General features: G+C 42.9%; 1 protein-coding gene across 2 annotated transcripts; it reads right to left on the reverse strand.

The window, feature by feature from the left end:
- Window positions 1-8,371: 8,371 nt before the first annotated feature.
- On the reverse strand, window positions 8,372-16,288 carry KCNA4 (potassium voltage-gated channel subfamily A member 4). Of its 2 annotated transcripts, none has more exons than XM_080981170.1 (2): window positions 15,666-16,288; window positions 8,372-14,594 (listed from the first exon to the last, which is right to left on the reverse strand). In XM_080981170.1, exon 2 carries the CDS (start codon window positions 13,810-13,812, stop codon window positions 11,827-11,829), a length of 1,986 nt encoding a protein of 661 aa, XP_080837296.1. In that variant the 5' UTR covers window positions 13,813-14,594; window positions 15,666-16,288; the 3' UTR covers window positions 8,372-11,826. The 2 variants fall into 2 exon arrangements, with proteins under 2 accessions (XP_080837296.1, XP_080837297.1); XM_080981171.1 differs by lacking the exon at window positions 15,666-16,288 and adding an exon at window positions 15,308-15,478.
- Window positions 16,289-21,475: the final 5,187 nt, after the last annotated feature.

The raw sequence follows: 21,475 nt of genomic DNA on the forward strand, positions 1-21,475 counted from the left end.
TACCCTTCTGGAACCTTTCCTTCTGACAAGAATATCCTTTCTTTGACCAGCAAAATGAAAAGTACCTCGTTCAAATCACTTGTCCTTTGTGGGTATCTTTAATGCATGCTTCTCTATATTGGTGGAGAACTGCCACTGGTTGACATTCTGATTTCACTAGAAGCTGTATTAACATGAAGAAAACAACAAATGGAGGGGATTAAACTTCATGCATGCTGGTCCTGCTATATCCCAAGGAAGAATCCCTCTGGCACCGATGGTAAATGCACACACAGCATCTTTCAAACGGGCTTCACAGCTGCCATTTTGATAATCTGACCATGCTACACTGCTTTCACAGAGATGTCACAGTTTATTGGTTTTTTGCTTATCACAGCAGGTAACTGCCTAACAATGGGAGGCACAACACAAAGTGATACGCATCTCACTTTTGATATTGGTGTAACTCTATGAATGCAGTTACACTCTCACTTTCACATGCTCGCTCCCATATAGCTTTAATTTGAAGTGATGTTTTAGAACAGTGGCGTTTTCAGAATCCTTACCAATATGAATCATAACAAAACAGTTTCTTCCTCATATTCTGCAATGTGGAATCTCAGCCTCTTTGAAGCTAATGAGGAGTGTGGCAGTTCAATCCACTTTCTTCCTCTTGGATCCAGAGAAACTGTGGCCAAATAAAGGGCGACTTCTCATACTGGTTTTATCCAATGCAATTAATGCAAGGACTTCCGCCTGCATAGTGAGACTCCCTCTCCTCTTCCCGCCTGCTCCCACACCTTCCCAAAATCTGCTTTGGAGGGTAGGAGGGGAATCCATTCATCTGGAGCTCCAGTTGGGGGTGGCATTTGCCACATGGCACAGCTGGTCCTGGGAGGCCATCATCTTCCTGTGTGGTGGGAGAGATGGCCACTTGTTGCCACCCACCTCTGGCCGTAATGACCTTTTCATTTGGGGCTGGTCTTGCCCAAAATGCCAATCAGGGACAAGTGCATGGGGCTGCACCCTGTCCACCCAAATCTGCTTTGAAAGAGAGGAAGAGACCCAAAAGAGACTTTGGGGGTGTTGGGGACATGGGAAGAGGAGAAGGAGAGGACGTACCACTGCACAGGCATATGTCCTGGCACTAACAGGATGACTTCATTGAATACAAACCATTATATTTGAAATTCAAGAGTTCATTCCTAAGAAACCCACCTGTGTCTAAAATATAGTGAAGCTATAGGGTAACACCCACTGCTGTTTCTCCATTAACGGTAAGCTCTTTGATCCAATGGAGGAGGGGAAAGGCCATTTTTGCACATTCCCCATTTTTTCTGCAGTACACCACTTCTTTCCCTCCACTGGATCAAAAAGGCTTCCGTGAACAGAAGACCATTCCTGTATATAAAGCTTAGTAGCAAAACTATAGCACGCCTTCCTTTAAAAATACATGCACAACCTGAGAACACTCTTCTAGATTTTTAATCCTCCAAGTCAAATGAGTCCTCACAATACACATGGAAGAAATTCCCAAGGCACCCACCTCATAAAGCTAAAAGAAAGCAAGTCATAGTTGCAACATTTTCTCTATTTTTAATGCTACAGAATAGCTTGTTCTGCAAATAATGCAGTTTAAATGGTTGAAAATATTGCAACCCAATTACATCCAGTCACAGAATTATTCAGTTCTTCAAAATATGTGCTGCTCTTCCATTGTTGCTGCTATGTCACCCTCATCATCCTCATCTCCTCTAGACATCACTCACAACTTTCCAGCCATAACGCGATTGCATATTTCTTGCTGCAGCTGTTCGCTGGCTATTAGAGCACACTCTGCACTAAACATTACTAAGAGCATTCTATTAGGCACTGATATATCATCATAATATAAAGGCAACAAGCAGTTATGACTGCCACATGGCAATGTATTTATTGAAATTGTATCCCACCACTATGGGCAAACAGACACGCACCACAGTCACAGCAAAATAAAAATGAATATACAAAAACAATCTAAACAATGTATATTTAAAAAATCCAATTAAAAAGCAAACTAATTCTAATCAGTATAGAATAGCATCCATTTTAATAAGTCAAATGGCAGGATCCAAGCGCCAAAAACAGCATGGTCAGGAAAATCAACATGCACAGATTTATCTTCATCCCAAACTTCATTTTGCCACTTTAAATACAAAATATTGTATAGATTCATTAATGATAAAATATTAGCTATTGGACATGTTTTTTTAAAATCCAAAATGCTAAATGGAAGGCTTTTCCAGCTCATTTCGCATTGTAACTTACAAATACAGGGCATTTCCATTCACTTTAATAGGGCTGTTCTCTTGCCTTGTGATATACCGTAGATAAAAAGTCATTAAAAGCAAATCCCATTCAACATTCAGCAACACCCTAATCTGCAATAAATTAGTACAAGATAAAATAACTAAATTAAAATCTATGGGTGATCTCCACTGCTAGTCATGCTCTCAGCATGACTAACATTGGCTATAGCCCAAAGGAACTATCCCACTAAGTATAAACTTTTAACTTCCCATTCATTTCACTTGGAGCTCTTAACCCTAATGTACCTTTGCAACTTTCAAGCATAAGTACAATGAGAAAGGGGGACAAAAGAAAAATCATACTTACCTACTTTTCTTCAACCAGAACGCTTTACCAGATTCTAAACAGAAACTCAACAGGTTTCTTTTCCAGTAAGTTTTATGTAGCAGTTTCTAGCCAAGAATCTGCAGATAAAGCCCCCGGGCTGTGTTCTAATTTCAGAAGAAAAGAGTTACAAATAATAGTTAATGCAAGCATCAAAATAAACAGCGCTTTAATTACCTTTAAAAAAATAAAAAAGCAACGAACGTCTGATCAGAAAGCACAGTAAGCATAGCAAGGAAAATGTAAGACTTTGTATTTGCTCCTGATACCACAAAGACCGAACTACAAACATTTTAATTACCGTTCCCTGTAGTAATAATAATGTAGTATCATTATCAGCTGATTTGTGTACATGAAGAAGTAGTCATTTTAGGCATATAGTCACAAGTAACGGCTGCGCAAGAGTGGAAAGTATTAAAGCTGCTCTCTAATCCAATAATCCTTAGAAACTACATGTTTCCTGTGATGGAGGATAAGGCTATCAATGGCCACTAACCATGATGGCTATGTTCCACCTTCATTGTTGGAGGAAGTAGGCCTCTGAATGCTAGTTGCTGGGAATTGCAGGTGAGGAAAGTGCAGTTGTGCTCTAGTGATGCTCCCCATAGGTATCTGGTTGGCCCCAGTGAGAAGAGGATTCTGGACTTTGTTTACATTCCCAATGTGAGTTCGAGTGCGACATTAACAACCCGTTACTTCAATACATCAAGAATAGCAAGAATGAGGTAAAAAATGGTATGGCTAACAGGTTTGCTGGCTAAAATGTAATAGGCATTCTTCTCCACAGAAGAATATAGATTGGAGGCACCCTTTTCCCATTCTTTCTTTAAAACTTCAAATAAAAGCAAAGCACAAGTAATGCTTTTCTGCAGCTAGTAGGCTTTATGTGTTGAATCATTCAAAGGCAACAGATCTAAATGCAAGCTCTCATAAACACAACATTCATTTCAGTATAAAAAAATTGGGATGGGGCGGGTTGTTGAGGGAAGGAAACTTAGATATTTATTTCCATAAACCAACAAATGTTGAATTCCAGCATAATTGTTACAAAGAAAAGGGGGGAACTTTCTCGATAAGGAACTGGAGAACCTGTCCTTTCAGCCCATTTGTAAAACACTGGTAACCAAACGTACAGGAAACTATTGCCTTCCAAAGATACTATTTACTGAATGCACTTCTGTTGAAATCAAAAGATTGGTGCTCAAATTAACGTATGTGGATCCAGATGTGGGACACTCTGGTTGTACATTTTGTATGGCCCCCTTTGCTTTTGTGTGATAAGGCTACTGGGATGGGCAGTTTAGTGGGGAAATTGCTTGTGGGTTTCATTAAGGCTCCCTGTATCTTTCCCCCATAAATCGAGCCCTGTAGGACCAGGTGGCCAACATGGTGCCAGTGGTCAGGGTTGGTGGGATTTGTAATCTAACAATATCTGGAGGGCACCATGTTGGCTATCCTGGCTACAGAACATGAGACAATCCAGCCAAAATTCAGTACTTTTCAACCCCTGGGATATCAGTGTCCAAGTTAAGCATGTGCTGAATTGTCATCCATTCATGAGGTCTTTAAGAAGTGCTTAACTTTGACTAGAATGTTAACCAAAAAATAAATAAATGTCATTTTATATTGGCAGAGGATCGTGCTTTTGTAGTGGAACAACTCTCAGTTTACACCACCCGTTCATTAAACCATGACACTTTCTGTCCCCCATAGCAGGAATGCATGCCATCACCCGTGTTAAATAACATTGAGAAAGAATGTTTTAATAACAGCATAACAGTTTTAATGAAGACGACCTAAATTGGTATTTCTGAACAGTTTGGGCCAAGGGAAGCAAGGGAGGCTTCATCCCCTGTTACCCTGACAACCAAAATAATTCCACATAAAGTCATTTATTTGTATGCAGGAAATAGTCATAGGAAAAACACCTTGCTACTCAGCAGCTAAATGTATACTATTTTTGAGAGATAAAGAAAGCAATCAGGTGGTTGGCCAGATCATAGCCCCACCCGTACTGATTTTTGGTCACACATCATGAGTGAAGCATGTCATCAGAGTTGTTGTACAGTCTTGGGTCAGCTGAGCATCAGAACTCCTCCCCATACCAATGAGTGACTTAGGAGTGGTTTACACCAGGGATGGAGAACCTATGGGCCCCCAGATGTTTAGGTTCCAATTCCTATCAGCTTCATCCAGACAGCCAATGCTGAAGGCTGATGGGAACAGTAGCCCAACTACATCTGAAGTGCCATAGGCTCCCCATCCCTGATTTGTATATCACTGAACAGCCCTTTTCAGACATTCAGACAGGACTCAGTGAATGTGGGTTTGAAGGAGTGGCATTAGAATAGCAGGCTCTTCTCACTCTCTATGCATGTTCATTCTAATGTTTGCAGGGAGCGACTCACATTCAGCTGCATACTCAGCTGATTCCCCCCCTCCCAAGTGTTAACTGAGTCCTGATCAAACATCTAAATGTGTGTGCGTATGGCAATCCCTATCAAGGCCAACACTTAAAATGCAATCTCTTATAATAATGATGTTAAAACAGCTGAACACACCTATAATTGAAACAAAAAACCTTTTAGTAAAATTATATATAGGGGTCCAGTAAAAATATCATTAAAAAGACTGGTGGAATTGAGGTGCTTATGGGTTTCTTAAAGGCCACAAGAGAGGGGCCCCAAGGAGAGTTTTCAGGAAATAGAATTCCACGGGTGTAGAATCACCACTGAAAAGGCCCTGTCCTGTTACCTAGCAAATCGATCAGCCTAAGTGGTGGACCAAAGAACAGGGCCTCTGAGAACAATCTTAGGTCCCAAGCAGATTCATACGGGTGATTGCAACATTTGTCTCTTTGAAACAGCTATCACAGATCAAACACTGTAGGCACAGCTTTCATATCACTTCACATCACCTCAAATCACAATACTTTTCAAAGAAAGCAACCCACACCTTTCAGCTGCAAGTCAGTGAGAGCTGATGTACATAGTCAGAAACAGTCCTGCCATCCTTGGGACGATGCCTCTTCAGAATGCAGATAGAGCTCACAAATTTGGTAAAGTTTAGTTTATGTGCCTGTTCTCTGCACTCAGGGGGTTTTTAACATAACTGAGTATTCAAACACGAAGTCTCTCCCCTGTGTTCTGAAGTAGTGCTGTCCCAGGAAGGTTTTACCTGATTTTTTTTCTGGATGTGTAGCCAGCTCTCAGTTATAGTAAGTTAACTAGTGATGAGCTATCAAGTGGTACCACATGCAGGCATGAATCAGCTCCTGTGCTGTTTGCATCAGTGAGGGATGCTTAGTTCAGGAAACACATGTATGGTTCTTGATTATTTGTCACACCAAAAGCATATTGTTTTGTTTTCCACTGAATTTTCAGTTGCAACACGCCAATTGAAGACTGTGTTTAGCTGAACTTGTCCTACAGGTACCCACAGCATGGTGCGTTGCACTTGCTCTTCTTATGCCCCATAACCATTCAGTTTTCTTTTTCAGGGAAGGGGTATGGATGAATAGTTAAGCTTCACATCCCTTCTAGCCACACAACAATTATATGAATCCAATTATCACACGTTCATTGACAAGTCCAACTTTTTAAATAAGTTCTCAGTTGTCTGCTTCCTTATCCTGAAAGGTTAACAGATTTCTGACTGCAAGTTGTATCTCAATGTTACTCATACTCAAGAGCAGACCCACTGAAATTAATGGACATTACTAACTCACCTCCTTTACCTTCAATAAGTCTACTCTGTGTGGAAATTAATTGACTACAACTCTGTCCTTGGACATTATGAAGGTAGTGGGGATTTTTGTTGATTTCCTCCTTTGGGGTTTTACATCCAAACTTTCAATTAGATCTCACACCCTACTTTTCACGATATAATTTCTTTCGACATTTATTTTCCACCTCTCTCTACATTCAACCTACAACATCCACTGACTTCAGAGGCCAATAAACTCTCTCAATTTCCTGCAAATGCTAAATCTATCTTTACTGATCACTTCCCAGAGTGTCTCACTGTGTATGTTATCTTCCATATACCTAGCATGCACTACTTGTGCCCAGATTGACACTTTCTTGATTCATTGTTTCATGATTTAGCACTAAAACTGCAAGCATGAGAAGCAATACCATTTTTAAGAAAACAAAAGTTACAAGATTGTATAGAATTTTCCACAACAATTCTGCAGCAGACTGTACTTCACTTGTACTACATCATCCATGACAGCCTTGCAAATCCCTCAGTTGGGCATTGTTGACAGGAATCAGTAAACCCTGAAACCCAAGAAAGTCTGCACATTAAGGAGCTATCATGCAGCATTTATCTATAAAAGCAATATAAAACATGGCATGGGTAGTTTTAAAATTCTGTTTCCGAAAGCTACTAGAAAACTCAATCCATACACACCTTTTATCCTCCCTATCTATACAACAATGCTCAAAATTATGACTGCCGCTTTTGTGGAATAATTGTCTGATTCTGAACTAGGGTGATGAAACTGAATTGGGTATAAGACTTCAACTAGAGAGTTGGATCCAGTCACCATCTCCCAGGCTAACCTGCCTCCAAGAGACTTTGTAAGGATAAAATTAAATGCTATCATAAGTGCCTCACCCGGGGGGGGCAACACATCACACTACCTTCTCAGCAGGTGGGTCACTGTCCCTTACTAGGAAGGAGAGGGAGGTGACAGGGAGGTCAGAAAGGTGCAAGTGCGTCGGCAGGAGTGGCGAATTGGCTATGCCAGAGCATTTGCACTACACTGACCTACCTGTTGCCTTGACTCAGCAAGCCACTGCTAAATGTTATTAAGTACACCACTCTGCATGAGCTCTTTCGAGGAAAGGTGGGGTCAAAATAGTATAAGCAAATGAGCCATCAAAAAGAAGAGCAATCTTGTTTTCTGCTTGCTTCAAGACATGGATGAGATGTCACAAAATCAGGACCGCAAGGACTAAAGCAACTTCAAAAAGGAGTCCCACCTGAGTGCCCAGGAAATGCTTGCTGCTCTTTCTAACACTTGTTTCACATGGTGAAAACGTTGCATTGGGAGAAAGAGCTTAGCTTCACCAGCACATGCTGCAAAGCCAACCTACAGGTTCTACCAGCTAACTGGATGCTTGCTGAAACAGTTTATATTTCGTGATAGAGGAACAATCTGTTGAGCAGCCTGCCGTGGAGATGCTTTGCATTGCAAAGGGAGTTTGCACACCGTCCCCAGTAGTTGCCAGTGACACAGAAATTCTCAACACGATGCAGAGGGCAGTCTATGAGATGAACGAACATTCAGTTGGCAACATGCAACACTCAGATGTTTCAGGCAGCATCCATGTGGCTGAAACAGGAAGTAGACCTATGGGTCGTAGCTAATGCTATCTTTCTGCTTAAGCGACAGATTTCTGCTTGCATCATGGAACTTCCTCCTTATCTGTAGCCTGACTCCCACCCTAACAATCTCCTCCGAAGGGTTGTGGAACCCTGGAGCAGATTTTGCTGCATGAGCAGAACTCTCGTGTTTTAATTTTGGGAGCACTGGCCACTCCACTTGCTCCCACAATTTCTCCTCAGAATTCTCCTTGGTGAATGTTGAAGTAATGCATGTACAGTGCAATTCTAAGGCGGGGATGAAACAAATGGATATATCCTATACCCTCCTAAGCTGGAAGGTAAGAGGAATGCTATTCATTTCCTGGTCATTTAAAAAAAAAAAAAAAAAAAAACTTTTCCAGATTTTCCAGAGGGGAAAGGAAAGGAGAGGTGTAGTCAAGCTCAGAAGCTTGTCTAGATTTCTTCCTTGTTTGGGGGCTTGTCGGGGGACTGGGGTGGCTTTGAGTCCATTGGGCCCAGTCTGCTTCCTAGTACTCCACTGCAGCACTCCCCCTTTTTATCATCTCAAAGTCAGAACTTCAAGATCAGCTGGACTAGAATGGCTGAGGAGCTGATGGCAGCAAAAAGAAGGGGTGGTTCCCCCCCCCTTCAAGGCTATGCAGACACATAATTTAGTTACCTATATTTGTTTGGAATGTTTAATCTTTATTTTTAATTATGGTGGTTTTATGTGTATATAGTGAATTTTATCTGCGTTTGATTAACAATTTAATTTGTACAGCAATTGGACAGCTCCTCTAAACAAATAAATAAGTTCCAATGTCAGATCTCAGTCTCTGACATCAGAGGAATAGATCCAGTCTACCATCTCTTAAGGACTACAGGTTTGTACCCTACCTGGATATTCTTTTAATATTTGCCAAACATTGATTATTTGATATTCATATTCAACATCTACTGCTATTTGATCTCTGCATTTGATATCTGACAGTACTGAACAGTGGACATGCAATAGTTTGTATCTGGCAGAATTTGATAGCTGGCATATACATGGCATTTCGTAGTTTGTAGTAAGTGATAGCTGACATGCAGTGGCATTTAGTATTCGACAGTATCTGTTAGATGACATAAAGTGGTGATTAGTATCAGATATGATTTGATAGATAACATGCAATGATGTTTAGTAACTGATGAGTGGCAACTTATGGCATTCCACATTTGATATGGGCAAAAATATACTTGGACCAGAGATGCTATATCTAGAGTACTCAAACTTTAAATTTTGCAGTAACATTTCATATTCAGAATATGAGAATATGAGTTCAGATTTTATGAATATTTATTTTAGTTCTTCATGCCACCATGTCTTAGCATTAGACACAATGCACTAGTACTAAAAATTGTTCCAGATTTGCATAATGCAGAATGGGATATGGGAAAATGCACTAAATCTTTATTTCAGTTCTTTTTAGGATTAATGAACAAATCTGCAAAGATTCAAAGCAGAGGATCTGAATGAAATCCATTATCATCATCATCTTGAATAAACTTTACTTGACTAACTGCAGAGTTTTAAGTGATCACTTATAACTTACATATAACTAAGACAGTGGTTCCATGGAGAGGAGCATATGCTTTTAGACCATGACAGTAGGCACCATCTTAAAAGATGCAATTCGCTCCTATATGAGGAAAAAAACCAAATAATTTCACTTCTAAGGTGGCACCTGTACCCATGGTAAATGCTTGAATCAAAAAAACCAATTAATTAACTAACTAATTAATTACAGGTTGAAACCTCAATTATAGAAAAAAGATCAGCCACTATGACAAAGTGTGACTGAGAATGTACAGTACCAGTTTGGGTAATCTATATTTTTTCTCGATCCCAAGGAAATATCTTCTTTCATTACTAGTATTTTCAAGCATTTCTTCTGCCTAAAGCACACATTTATTTTCTGCCCCACAATTGCATTGATATACATGCATGCTTTGTAAATGGATTTTGCTTTTTAGAATTCCGAGTCCTAGCCTCAACATTCTTTTTATAAATAGCATGAAGTCAACTGTATTAACTGTGGAAATGCCACAAGACTTCTCCCAACTCATATAGTCCATCATCAGTAACTCTGGATTCATCATCCCTCCTGTTCTTTGCCTCTACAAGTATGTGTTAGGTTTATGAAGACCTTCTCAGCTCCTGAAAGCAGAGTGAGTCTCGTGGTGGAACTACAGCAAGACCACAGCTCCCACTGTCTATATGAGGCATTTGGGTATGAAAAGGTTGTTGCATTGGCCCAAACAGGAACCAGATGGGGTGAATATATACTTAGCTGTTTTAATACCTAGGCTTAACCATGTTTATTACAAGTCTCACACTTTTTTATCTTTAAAGCTGTTTCAAAACACGCGGAGAAGGGTGCATGCTGCACGTAAAGGTGGGTGGGAGGAGAAATTCTGACCCCCTAATAGCACATTTGCAAGTTAAAGATTGCTGATCCCAATTTGCCAGTTCAACGGTATATTGCTATGTCTGGTCCACAGAAATATTTAACCAATATCAAAGTGCATTCTGTTACTCATAGACTTTGATTGTAGTAAAAAAAAAAACACAACATACAACACATTGCAACCTCATTTACCTGATCCTGTGAAATCTTTTCTGCCCTGGGTTTGCTTATCTATGGCTATTGCTATATTTGATTCCCATTCCCTGCTTCTCCAGTTCAAACACATGTACATACATGCATGTACGTGCGCGCGCGCACACACACACACACACACACACACACAACCCCTATTCAGAATACATTTTCTATCCTTTAAGCAACTTTTATGAGTGAGCTTGTTATTACTACTTGGTATGATGGTTTGAAGAAGATTGATTTAGGGGGGGAATGATTATAAAATTTTACTTCACAATCCTTTTTTGTTCAGATAACAGATATTCATAATTAAAAGACTATGGAATTCATGTAAAGTCAGCTGCTTAGCCAATCAGCATCGCGCAAAAAAATAATACAAGAAAATAAATATGCAGGATTCACCCTTCCAATGATTGTCATTGAACATTAGTAAACATTCACAGTATGAAGTCTCTGTCAGAATATCTCCAGCATATAAAGTAGTGCAAAAAAAGCAATCCAGTCACTTTTCCACTGCATCCAGACCATGTTAAATCATTTTCTAACTTCAATTCTTCCATGTATTACTCAACAAATGCCACAAGGTCTCCAAAAAAGCATTATAAAAATAAACATTTTCTGGGGGTTTGGTAGTATCTTCAACAATTACATATCCAGGTTGGTTGGTTTGTTGTTGTTTTTAAAAAACAATGTTTCTTTAAATATTTTAGGATCAAATTTGAAGTTTCGATACAATAATTTTTTCCCCACAACCATCTTTAGCATTTTAAAATCAAAGATTATGGAATCCACTGAATCATGGTAGCTGTTCTTAAAGCGTTAACAAATGAATGCATGGCTACTGAACCTCATTGTTTCTTACATAGTAAATACCTTGGAATGCTAACTTTTACCACTGGGCAGTGAGTGAGGTGGATAAACACATCCTCCTTAAAAGTAAAATTGTTTCCCTCATGTGCAAAACACCTGCATTCTAGTAAAAATATAAACTTTGAAACTATTTCAGGTAAAACCCCCTCCACAAGGTATATCATTGACTTGATATGCAATACAAGTTTACTAATGCTTTGTAATTCATGTTTAACAAGTAAATGGCATATTTCTATATGCTTGTTTAAACTCCTGTTTGCATATTTCATTTTTTTAAAAACCAATGTGCACTTTAATGCATAAATAGGTTTGGAAACAGTCAAAGTTAAACATCCGTTTCCACAGATTTTGCATTAACACAGTTCTGTTTTGCTGTCTCACTGCCGTTTCCTGTGACCTGACACTTTTTCTCCTTCACACAAAGAGACTCTTTAACCCCTTCCTCCATCTCCAAATACTCTGATTTCTCCTCCATGGACGAAGATGACGAACTTCTGATTTTCTTGAGTATCGTCGGAAGGTACGGACAGCTGACTGCGTTTTGTGTCAGCTGGGTATTTTCCTCATTTTCGGTCTCTCTGTGATAAAAATAGTTAAAGTTGGAGACAATCACTGGCACTGGTAAAGCAATGGTTAACACACCTGCAATGGCACATAGGGACCCGACTATTTTCCCACCAACAGTGACGGGCTTCATGTCCCCATAACCAACTGTAGTCATGGTCACAACAGCCCACCAAAAGGCATCTGGGATGCTGTGAAAATGAGTGAGAGATTCATCAGCTTCTGCAAAATAAACAGCACTGGAAAACAAAATGACGCCAATAAAAAGGAAGAAGATCAGGAGGCCCAGTTCCCTCATGCTGGCCCTGAGAGTGTGGCCCAGGATCTGCAAACCCTTGGAGTGTCTGGAGAGCTTGAAGATGCGAAACACCCGGACGAGGCGGATGATCCTCAGGATGGCGAAAGACATGGCCTGCTGGCCGTTGCTGCCCTGCTGCTGCGCCAAGTCTGTACCCAGGGTGATGAAGTAAGGCAAAATGGAAACAATGTCTATGATGTTCATGATGTTCTTGAAGAAGACTGCTTTGCTGGGGCAAGCAAAGAAGCGCACTGTAAACTCAAACGAGAACCAAATGATGCAAACGGTCTCAACAATGAAGAAGGGGTCGTTGAAAATCGTGTGTCCCCCGCCCGGCATCTGCAACGTCTCATTCACATTCTCCACGTTGTAGGTCAAAATCAGCTCCTTCTCATCTCTGAACTCTGGCAGTGTCTCCAGGCAGAAAATGACGATGGAGATCAAAATGACCAAAACCGAGACGATGGCAATAATTCGGGCAGGGCTGGAGCTCTCAGGGTACTCGAAGAGCAGCCACACCTGCTTCTTGAATTCGTTTTCAGGCAGTACCTTGTCATCTTCTTCCTTGACGAAGCCTTCATCCTCTCTGAACTTCAGCATGGCCTCCTCCCCGAGTTCGTAGAATTTCACCTCCTCGCTGAAAATGTCAAAGGGGACATTGACTGGCCTTTTCAGACGCCCTCCAGACTGATAGTAATATAAAATTGCATCAAAGCTGGGGCGGTTCCTGTCAAAGAAATACTCATTCCGGAGAGGGTCAAAGTACCTACCCCGCTTTGCCGGGTCACCAAGCAGTGTTTCGGGAAACTGAGCCAAGGTCTTCAGCTGAGTCTCAAATCGCAGGCCAGAAACATTGATGACAACTCGTTCACAGCATTCGTACTCGCTGTAGCGGACAGAAGTGTAGCCACCGGGCCCAGCGCCGTCATCAGGAAGCTGATCAGAAAACGAATACTCATCTTCACCTTCTCCATCACTGCAGTAGATCTTCCTTTCCTCGTCTTCTTCATCCTCCCCGTCATCTTCCTCCTCTTCTTCCTCTTCGTCCTCCTCGCTCAAGTCCTTCAGGATCTTCTCCTCTGAGCCACTCAGGGGCAGCAACTCTGAGCAAGGGAAAGAGGCACCAAACTCCCTGCTGCCAAGACAGTAGGCTTTTTTCCTCCTTTGCTTCCTACTCCTGCTCTGACGATAACTGCTACGTGATGTGTTCCCACCACAGGAGGAAGAGGAGGCCCCACGACTCTGTTCCTGGTGATAGTGGTGCTGAGGTCCTCCTCCTCCAGAGACCCCCGTTTCTACGGCAGCCGTTGCAGCCGCTACAGCTGCCGCCGCCGCCGCCCTGGACTGTGCCAGTCGCTCTCTTTCTCTGGCTCTTGCTTGGGCTGCATATCCATAGGGCATGTGGCTGTTGCACCCAGAGCTGTCTGCACTTACCATTGCAACCTCCATGTTGGATTTCTTTGTTTAGGACACTCAAGAGGGGAAGAAAATGTCCCGTTTCTCAATAGTCATCACTAGGTGTTTTGAGTGAGAAGAGCGTGACCACCGAGGTTTGGAAAACAGTATCTCGGAAGCATTGTCTCTCCTTGTTAGCATAACCTGGGTTTTCACTCTGCATTACTTCTCAAGGAGAAGTGTTCCACATCTTACTGCCCAGAAGGTGCGATACAAATTATGGAGGTGTGTTTGTAAAAGTCCTCTGGTGTCGTCAAGAGATAATCCTGGACCATGTCCTTTTACACTTGAGATCCCACTGCTATTCTTCAGTGGGTCACACAAAATCCACAGGTCCAAGTTCATGATTTTCTGTGGACACTTTGAATCAAGCGAGGAGTGCACCTAAGCAAAGTAAGAAGTCTTCAAGAACAAACACTGGTCTTGAGTTCCTCGGGACAATCAAGTGCAAAATAGCCAACATCCCCAGAATTGCCTCCACATGATGCTTTGGCCTAGCAATGAAATTGCTGGTGAACACAGCTGTTTAGAAAGTTGAAGGAACTTCCAGTCTTCACTTTGTTTACACAGTGCGGAGGTCTGAACACACTCTTGCTTTCGCCATTCTGTCAGCAACGTCTTAAGCTTGAGAAAGCATCGCCCAAGTCAGCAGCAGGAGGGACTGCGGCCAGAGAAGGACAACAACAAGAAGGCTGAAAAGCTGCCTCTGAGTTCCCCATCGGAGAGGAAGGAGTGGATCACCCTTTGGTTACTCTCATGCAGTAGAAATGTCTATCCTGAAACACATACATGCACACAGACCAAAAAAAAAAGGTGGGGAGGACAAAAGAAAAGGATGGGTCATATTCTATAGATGCAAGTGACGGTATTTCATATTAAAGGGTTCAGATTTGCCTACTTTCACTCCTCATCGTTCTCTACCATTGTACACCCACCCACACTGCATGCACAGTTTTTCTGTGTCTGTGTACATCTGTCTATATATAGATATAGTTGAGGAATATGAAGGCATATACACACCCACATCTCACACAGTGTTCTTTTATCTCCAGAGAGAGGATTTCAAATGCAAATCTCTATTGCAACAGAGATGTAGCTCTGTATTGCATATATATGTAGAAATATACCTGTGCATAGCATAGGTATGAATGCAGACTAGGTATTCCTGCACACAACACAGCAAGGTGCATAGCTATGTATGGTTTGTGTCTCCATACACTATTTCACACAGAACATCTGACTGCAAATCTATATTGCAATGTGCATTTAGACTGACATTTTTTATCTCTGGATAACAAAGGTATTCACTCTCTCTCATACACCCACATCTATTGTCCATGCAATAGAGAAATTGTGGGTTGCATAAATCTAGGTAGGAAATATTTCCAGGTACCCACCATGGCTACAAATGCATGGATGCAGACGTATTATGAATAATTGGATCATGAGAGCACCACACATAAATTCCACCCAGCCTCTGTAACAATACCTATATAGCAGAATACATAATTAATCCAGGTCCGCCAGCTTGCATGCTACATCTTTGGAACTCATTAGGTATAAAGAACATCCCAGCTCTCGCTAAAAATCAAATTTCGTTCTTGGAAGTGGATGCTGGCAATTGTCACCCAAAAGGCGAGCGTTGGGAAATATTATAAGAGGGTGGCTGTACTGCATGAGGAATAGTCAAACAGCAGGGGCAATGAAGCTCTAACACGCGTACGCGCGCGCGCACACACTTAGCATTTAAAAACATGCTCCCGAGACAATCTTCTTAAAGATAGCGCATATAACCCCTAAGCATCATGCGGGGAGGGGGCCGTGGGGAGGCATTGCTGTCTACTTACCGCGACGGGCTGAGAAAAGCAGCACTCAGGATCTGCAAAACGAGAGAGAGAGAGCAAGAGATCTTGGTCGGCGGGGGCGGGGAGGCTTTTCTGGGCAACCTGTTTTCGCAGGTGCCGCGCTCCGAAGGAGGAAGGTGCGCGGCGCGGGAGGGGTGGGGGTCGCATAAAGCGGAGGGGCGACGGCGAATCGCCTTCTCCTCTCTTCTGGGCGAGCCGAGGCAACAACAACAACAAAAAGACTCCTGGAGGCTTTGGGCGCTGCAAATTCCGGGCGCAAAAAAAAATAAAAAATAAACCCGGCTGCCACTCCTTTCAGCTTTGATCTTGACCAAATCGAGGAGGATGTGCAGAAACCCCAGAAGTTGACAAAAAGGAGGGGGGCGCTTTGGGGACGAAGAATGGGGCGGGGGTGGGGGGTGAGCGCCGGGGCTTGTCTGCAATGGTCTCGGATTATGGATGTTGCGTGTACAGCTCGCTGTTCTTTTCCAAGCGCAGCCTCTCCCCGCTTTTCTCTCTTTTGGAGCTGAGCAATTGTTGTAAATCACCCGTTCCCAACAATCCCTCCTCGCGCCCAGACAGGCTGTTGCTCTCGCAAGGATTGACAAAGGAGATGCGCTGCTGCTGCTGCTGCCTGGGGGCGCTTTCCCCCCCCCTCCTCCCGGCTTGCGCGCTCCAAGCTGCAGCCCCTTCGCCTTTCCCCACCACCACCTCCCAATTTCGGCGTGCAAAGTCAGTCGCTCGGCTGGCGGCGTCCACTTGTTGTTGTTGTTGCTCTTCCTGGGCACCGTTTCCTCCCCTCTCCCTAACCCCGACAGAAAACGATCTATATGCTAATCGATAGAGGGTGGTGTTTTTTTATCCCCTCCCGGAATTCTCCGACCCCATCCAAGCGCCCGCTGCGCATCAGTTAGTTCAACATTCTTCTGGGAACAAGTCTGCTGCGGCGCGCGCGCTGCGCTCTCTTGCCCGGTCCCCCGTTGCAGAAGTCGCCTGCCCAATTCTCAATTGTGTTTACGTATCTATCCACTGACGGACAAACGGCGGGGCTAGGTCTGATTTGTTCCCCAGGTTTTCCAGCTCGCGATCGGCCCCTAGCGGTCGATACTCCCATTAACACCTTCTCCCCCATTTGTTTCCTTCTCCGGCCCCCCTTCTCACCCCCACCCCCATCTCTCCTTTCTTTTTCGCGTCCCCTTTCGGTGTTAAATCTTTGGAAAGAAATATCCTCAAATTCAATGATCTTAACTAATAATCAAACTTTCCACTCAAGGGAGGAACCCAAGAGGGTCATGTTTTCTTTATAGTGATGGTGATGATAAACTCTGCGCAGCTGATGTGGCTGCAGTATCCGGGTTTCAGGAAAGGGCAAGGAAACAAACAAAAAGTTTCAAAGGGGAAAAGGTCGAAGTGAAACTGGATTAGTGGGTGAGACCACGTTGCGTGGGTGGAAGCAAAGGGAGTTCTCCAGATCTGGGGGCAGGAGGAAGGCACCAAGGAGAAGACGAGACACGGGAAGTTCTGTTATGCAAGCAGAAGGCTGTTGTGGTTGCGGCTGGCCACAACTGGGTATCACCCACTCTGCACAGTTGGACAAGGAAAAGTCACTGGACTTTAGGGCATGGCCCCATTCAGCAGAATGAGCAGGATGCCCCCCACCCCAAGCAGTAGAGTTGGCTATTGGCTTACTACATTTTGTCATAAGTGAAGAAGAAGAAGAAGAAGAAGAGTTTGGATTTGATATCCCGCTTTATCACTACCCTAAGGAGTCTCAAAGTGGCTAACATTCTCCTTTCCCTTCCTCCCCCACAACAAACACTCTGTGAGGTGAGTGGGGCTGAGAGACTTCAGAGAAGCGTGACTGGCCCAAGGTCACCCAGCAGCTGCATGTGGAAGAGCGGAGACGCGAACCGGGTTCCCCAGATTACGAGACTACCGCTCTTAACCACTACACCACACAGCACGATATAACAGAGTGGCCTCACCATCCAGGCAGGCTGATGTGTGGTGCAGGGATTCCTTAAGCCATGCAGGACTTGAAAAGTCAGAATAAGCAGCTTGAACCAGCCTCAGAGATGAACCAGTGAAGCGTTTGTTCCAAGTCCTGATCCTTAAGTCGGGGGAGCAGGATGACTGCCACTCCCCCATGGGTACACGCCACAATGCTCCTGGGAACATAAGTGAATAGAGACCATACAGGAGGGACAAGATCACATGGGGAGAAGCATCTAATACTGCTCCCCCTTCGGCCACCTAGAGGCTGGTGCTGGGATGGTTCTTCCCTTCTGATCCTTCCCCTCCCATATGACTTCTATCTTCTTGCTTTACTGGGAGCAGGAATAAGATACTATGACCAGAATACACAGCTATGCACATGGATGCCCCATTAAAATCAATGGGAATCATGACAGATATAGAGCAATATGAATGCTTTATATTACTATGGATATATGTGTGTGCATTGTGTGTACGTTTTTTTGTGTGTGTGTGTGTGTGTGTGCACGCACACCATTGGCTATATGTTGTGTATACTGCACACTACACAAAGGAGTGTGTATACTCAATCGCTCTAGGTGCTGTACAAAAGCCCCCCCTGGCCCATTTATCAGCATCATCCTTTCCTTGATGCTTCCCAGGAAACAGGTGTTGGAGATGAATTTCTATAAGCAGGCCCATAATTAGAAAGTCATTCCATTAAATCTTGGCCTCCCACCAACAAGGTCCAATGCCAAAAGACAGAATACCTGACCATGCCTAATGTGCCTTAAAAATAATCGAGATTGTGACAAGTCCTGACTGATGGCAGCTGTAAAAACCAAGAATGGCATACAAATATTGCCGGGACTCTCCATTTTTGGCTTTTGCTATCCACAAATTACATTACAAATGGCAGGGGGGAAACAGCGGTTTTTACTTCTCGGAAACCCTTGTGCTCCTGATGCATCCAAGTGGATGAGTGCCGAAATATCCCAGACAGGGTTAGTCATGCTGGGCCTGATCCAGCCATACTTCACTTTTAACTCCCATTGATTTCAGTAGAAGAGGGCATTTGATTGAAAGTGCTTAAGCCTGGGCTTGAAATGTCTGCAGTGAAACTCAGTCGCACTTTAATGTACTTAAATTTGGCTTTGAGTGTGCCCTAAATTTGTCACCATCATCTGCCTTATTGGCCATTGTTGTTGAAGATGACCATGGCTTCACGTAGCAGGAAAGCATCCAAGCAGTAGCCTCCAAACCAACTGCTATATTTTCACGTGAAGAAAAGGTTGTGTGCCTTGCCAGTACTTGCTCCTTCTGAGATTCTGTGACTGACTAAAAGGCATCAGTGGAGAACTGGATCTGAGCTGCAGACTGGATCCAAAACACCCCTGCCTTTGGCAGCTTGGTTGGGACCGCTTCAAAGAAAGAATCAGGAATGTAGCTCTGATTTCTTGCTTTGCAGCTTGAACCCAGAATCTTGTCTTTTACCATTCTTTGACTATTTGTGGTTCTGTGAACAACAGGGTAATTCCATGGGCCTGAGATGGAGTGGCAGATCCTACACCATCTTTTATTGATTTGTTTTTATGTAACAACATTTATATACCACTCAGCTGTAATAAAGCCTCTAAGCATTGCACATGCTAGCTCCTCGGGAACAGGGAAAGATCGTATGCGAGATCATCTGTTCTGTCTCAGGCTCAATCCCAGGCTAAGAAATACTTCTGCATGAAGCCCTGGAGAGCTACTGCTAGCCAGTGTGGACAATACTGGGCTAAAGGGACCAATGATCCGACTGAGCATAAAGCAGTTTCAACTCAGTGTACAGCAGACTCCTCTGTTCCTCTCATCAATCTTTTGCATATAGCCAGCTTGTACCATGGATATGTTTATTCATTTATTTATAAGAACATTTATAAACCACCCACTGAGATAGATATAGATACAGTGGTACCTCGGGTTACATACACTTCAGGTTACATACGCTTCAGGTTACAGACTCTGCTAACCCAGAAATAGTGCTTCAGGTTAAGAACTTTGCTTCAGGATGAGAACAGAAATTGTGCTCTGGCGGCGCAGCAGCAGCAGGAGGCCCCATTAGCTAAAGTGGTACCTCAGGTTAAGAACAGTTTCAGGTTAAGTACGGACCTCTGGAACGAATTAAGTACTTAACCTGAGGTACCACTGTATAGATAACACAAGGCCATGTACAGTAAAAACTATTTACTTATCTATTTATTTAAATCATTTGTATATTGTTTTATAATTTTAAAATTTAAACTCAAAGCAGTTTGCAACTCAAAGCATCAAATAGAGCACTGATTACATTACAGATTAAGGTCAAATTTAAAATACACATTTAAATTCTTAATACTTTGGAATCTGTGTTTTCAGTTGGGAGTTCACCATGTGTGCCAACAGTATTGTAAAGCATTGTGATGTGGCATCAGGGTTGGCTTCAAGTTGAGAGCAGAGTCTGGTGGGGGCTCCTGACATCATTGCCCCGCCCCCCGCCCCAGGGAGTGACAGGCAGCTGTGTTATGACCTGCGTTGGGCAGATTCAAACCACCCACTGTTTTAATTATGCACCACGTCCCAAAGTAGCATCACTCTAGGGCATCGTGCAAAAATCTAAAACAGTGGGCATTTTATTTTTGGACAGTGAACTATGTTGCTAAAAACTGATTCTAAAGTTTCGCATGGTTCCAGCCAGACAGAAAAATCAGTACAGGCTGTCTCCATTCGGTTATGTGTTCATAAAAGTCTTTTAAACCCCTTTTATGTCAAAGAGATTGCCATGCAGCCTTGCAGGTGTACAAATGCCAAGCCTAATAGCAAAAATGTCCCCGACTTCAACAGAACAGCAAAATTAGCCGTCCTCAGCCATGGCACGACAAATGGTTCTTTCCACAGGAGGATGTGGAAAATAAAACACCAAGGCCAGCAAGCATGAATAACCCATAAGGTGATAATTTTCGGCTTCTTGTCCATCACAATTCAGCATTATTTGGCCACCATCAGGGGCAACTCAGATGGGGAGTGGGCTTTCTTAAAAAGTACCTGAAGAGAGAACAGACCACAGGCAGACACTGAGTATCTGTCTACTGCTGCCACTATGTGGCAATCACTGATAAAACAATAAAAACAAGAAGTCTTTCTTCCTCCTCCTCCTCCTGCATTCTCTGCTAGCGGCCTTATGTATGGCGCACACCTCCAGTGCAGGAGATGAGAGGTTTTATTTCCCTTATCCCAATCCCTTCACCAGTCCCCACTGAGCCATTTAATTAAAAGAAGCCAATATAGAGGCAGTGCTTAGTCCTGTCCCTGGCACAGAACACCCCCTTGCCCCCAATAGCAAAGTCGAAATGTGCACCTTAGAGAATGCATATGAAAGAACAGAGCAGGGGTGGGTGGGTAGTCATTCCCATTTGCAGTGCAGAACCCACCTCTATTTGCAGTGCAGAATGACCACCTCTACACGGTATTGATCTACATTTACCATCATGAGTAGCCTAGGCATGTAATCATCAGTTTTTGAGGTCATCTGTTCCATTGGGAATGGTCATAAGAACATAATTCTGAGTTATCCAAAGCTTGCAAGCATAATATTTCTTTTTTAAAATGACTTTGGTGACTTTGCTCTTATGTCTGACGTTCACTGTTAATGAACAAAAAACAGCCATGTACAATCAGAATATAACATTAAGCAGCTTATTTAAGATACAGTGGTTGAGAGTAGCATGTTTGCGTTGAAAGTTGGAGAATCAGTTATGAAGGGCAGCCATGACATTCAGTCTCTCATGGGCTTCTTAATCTTATTAGAAGCAACAGGT

The sequence above is a fragment of the Podarcis pityusensis genome, assembly GCF_964106645.2.
Source record: "Podarcis pityusensis genome assembly, chromosome: 1".
Taxonomy (NCBI): domain Eukaryota; kingdom Metazoa; phylum Chordata; class Lepidosauria; order Squamata; family Lacertidae; genus Podarcis; species Podarcis pityusensis.

What these genes read in the sequence shown, in the direction of transcription:
- KCNA4 (XM_080981170.1), bottom strand. Translation starts at nt 13,812, where the DNA reads ATGGAGGTTGCAATGGTAAGTGCAGACAGCTCTGGGTGCAACAGCCAC.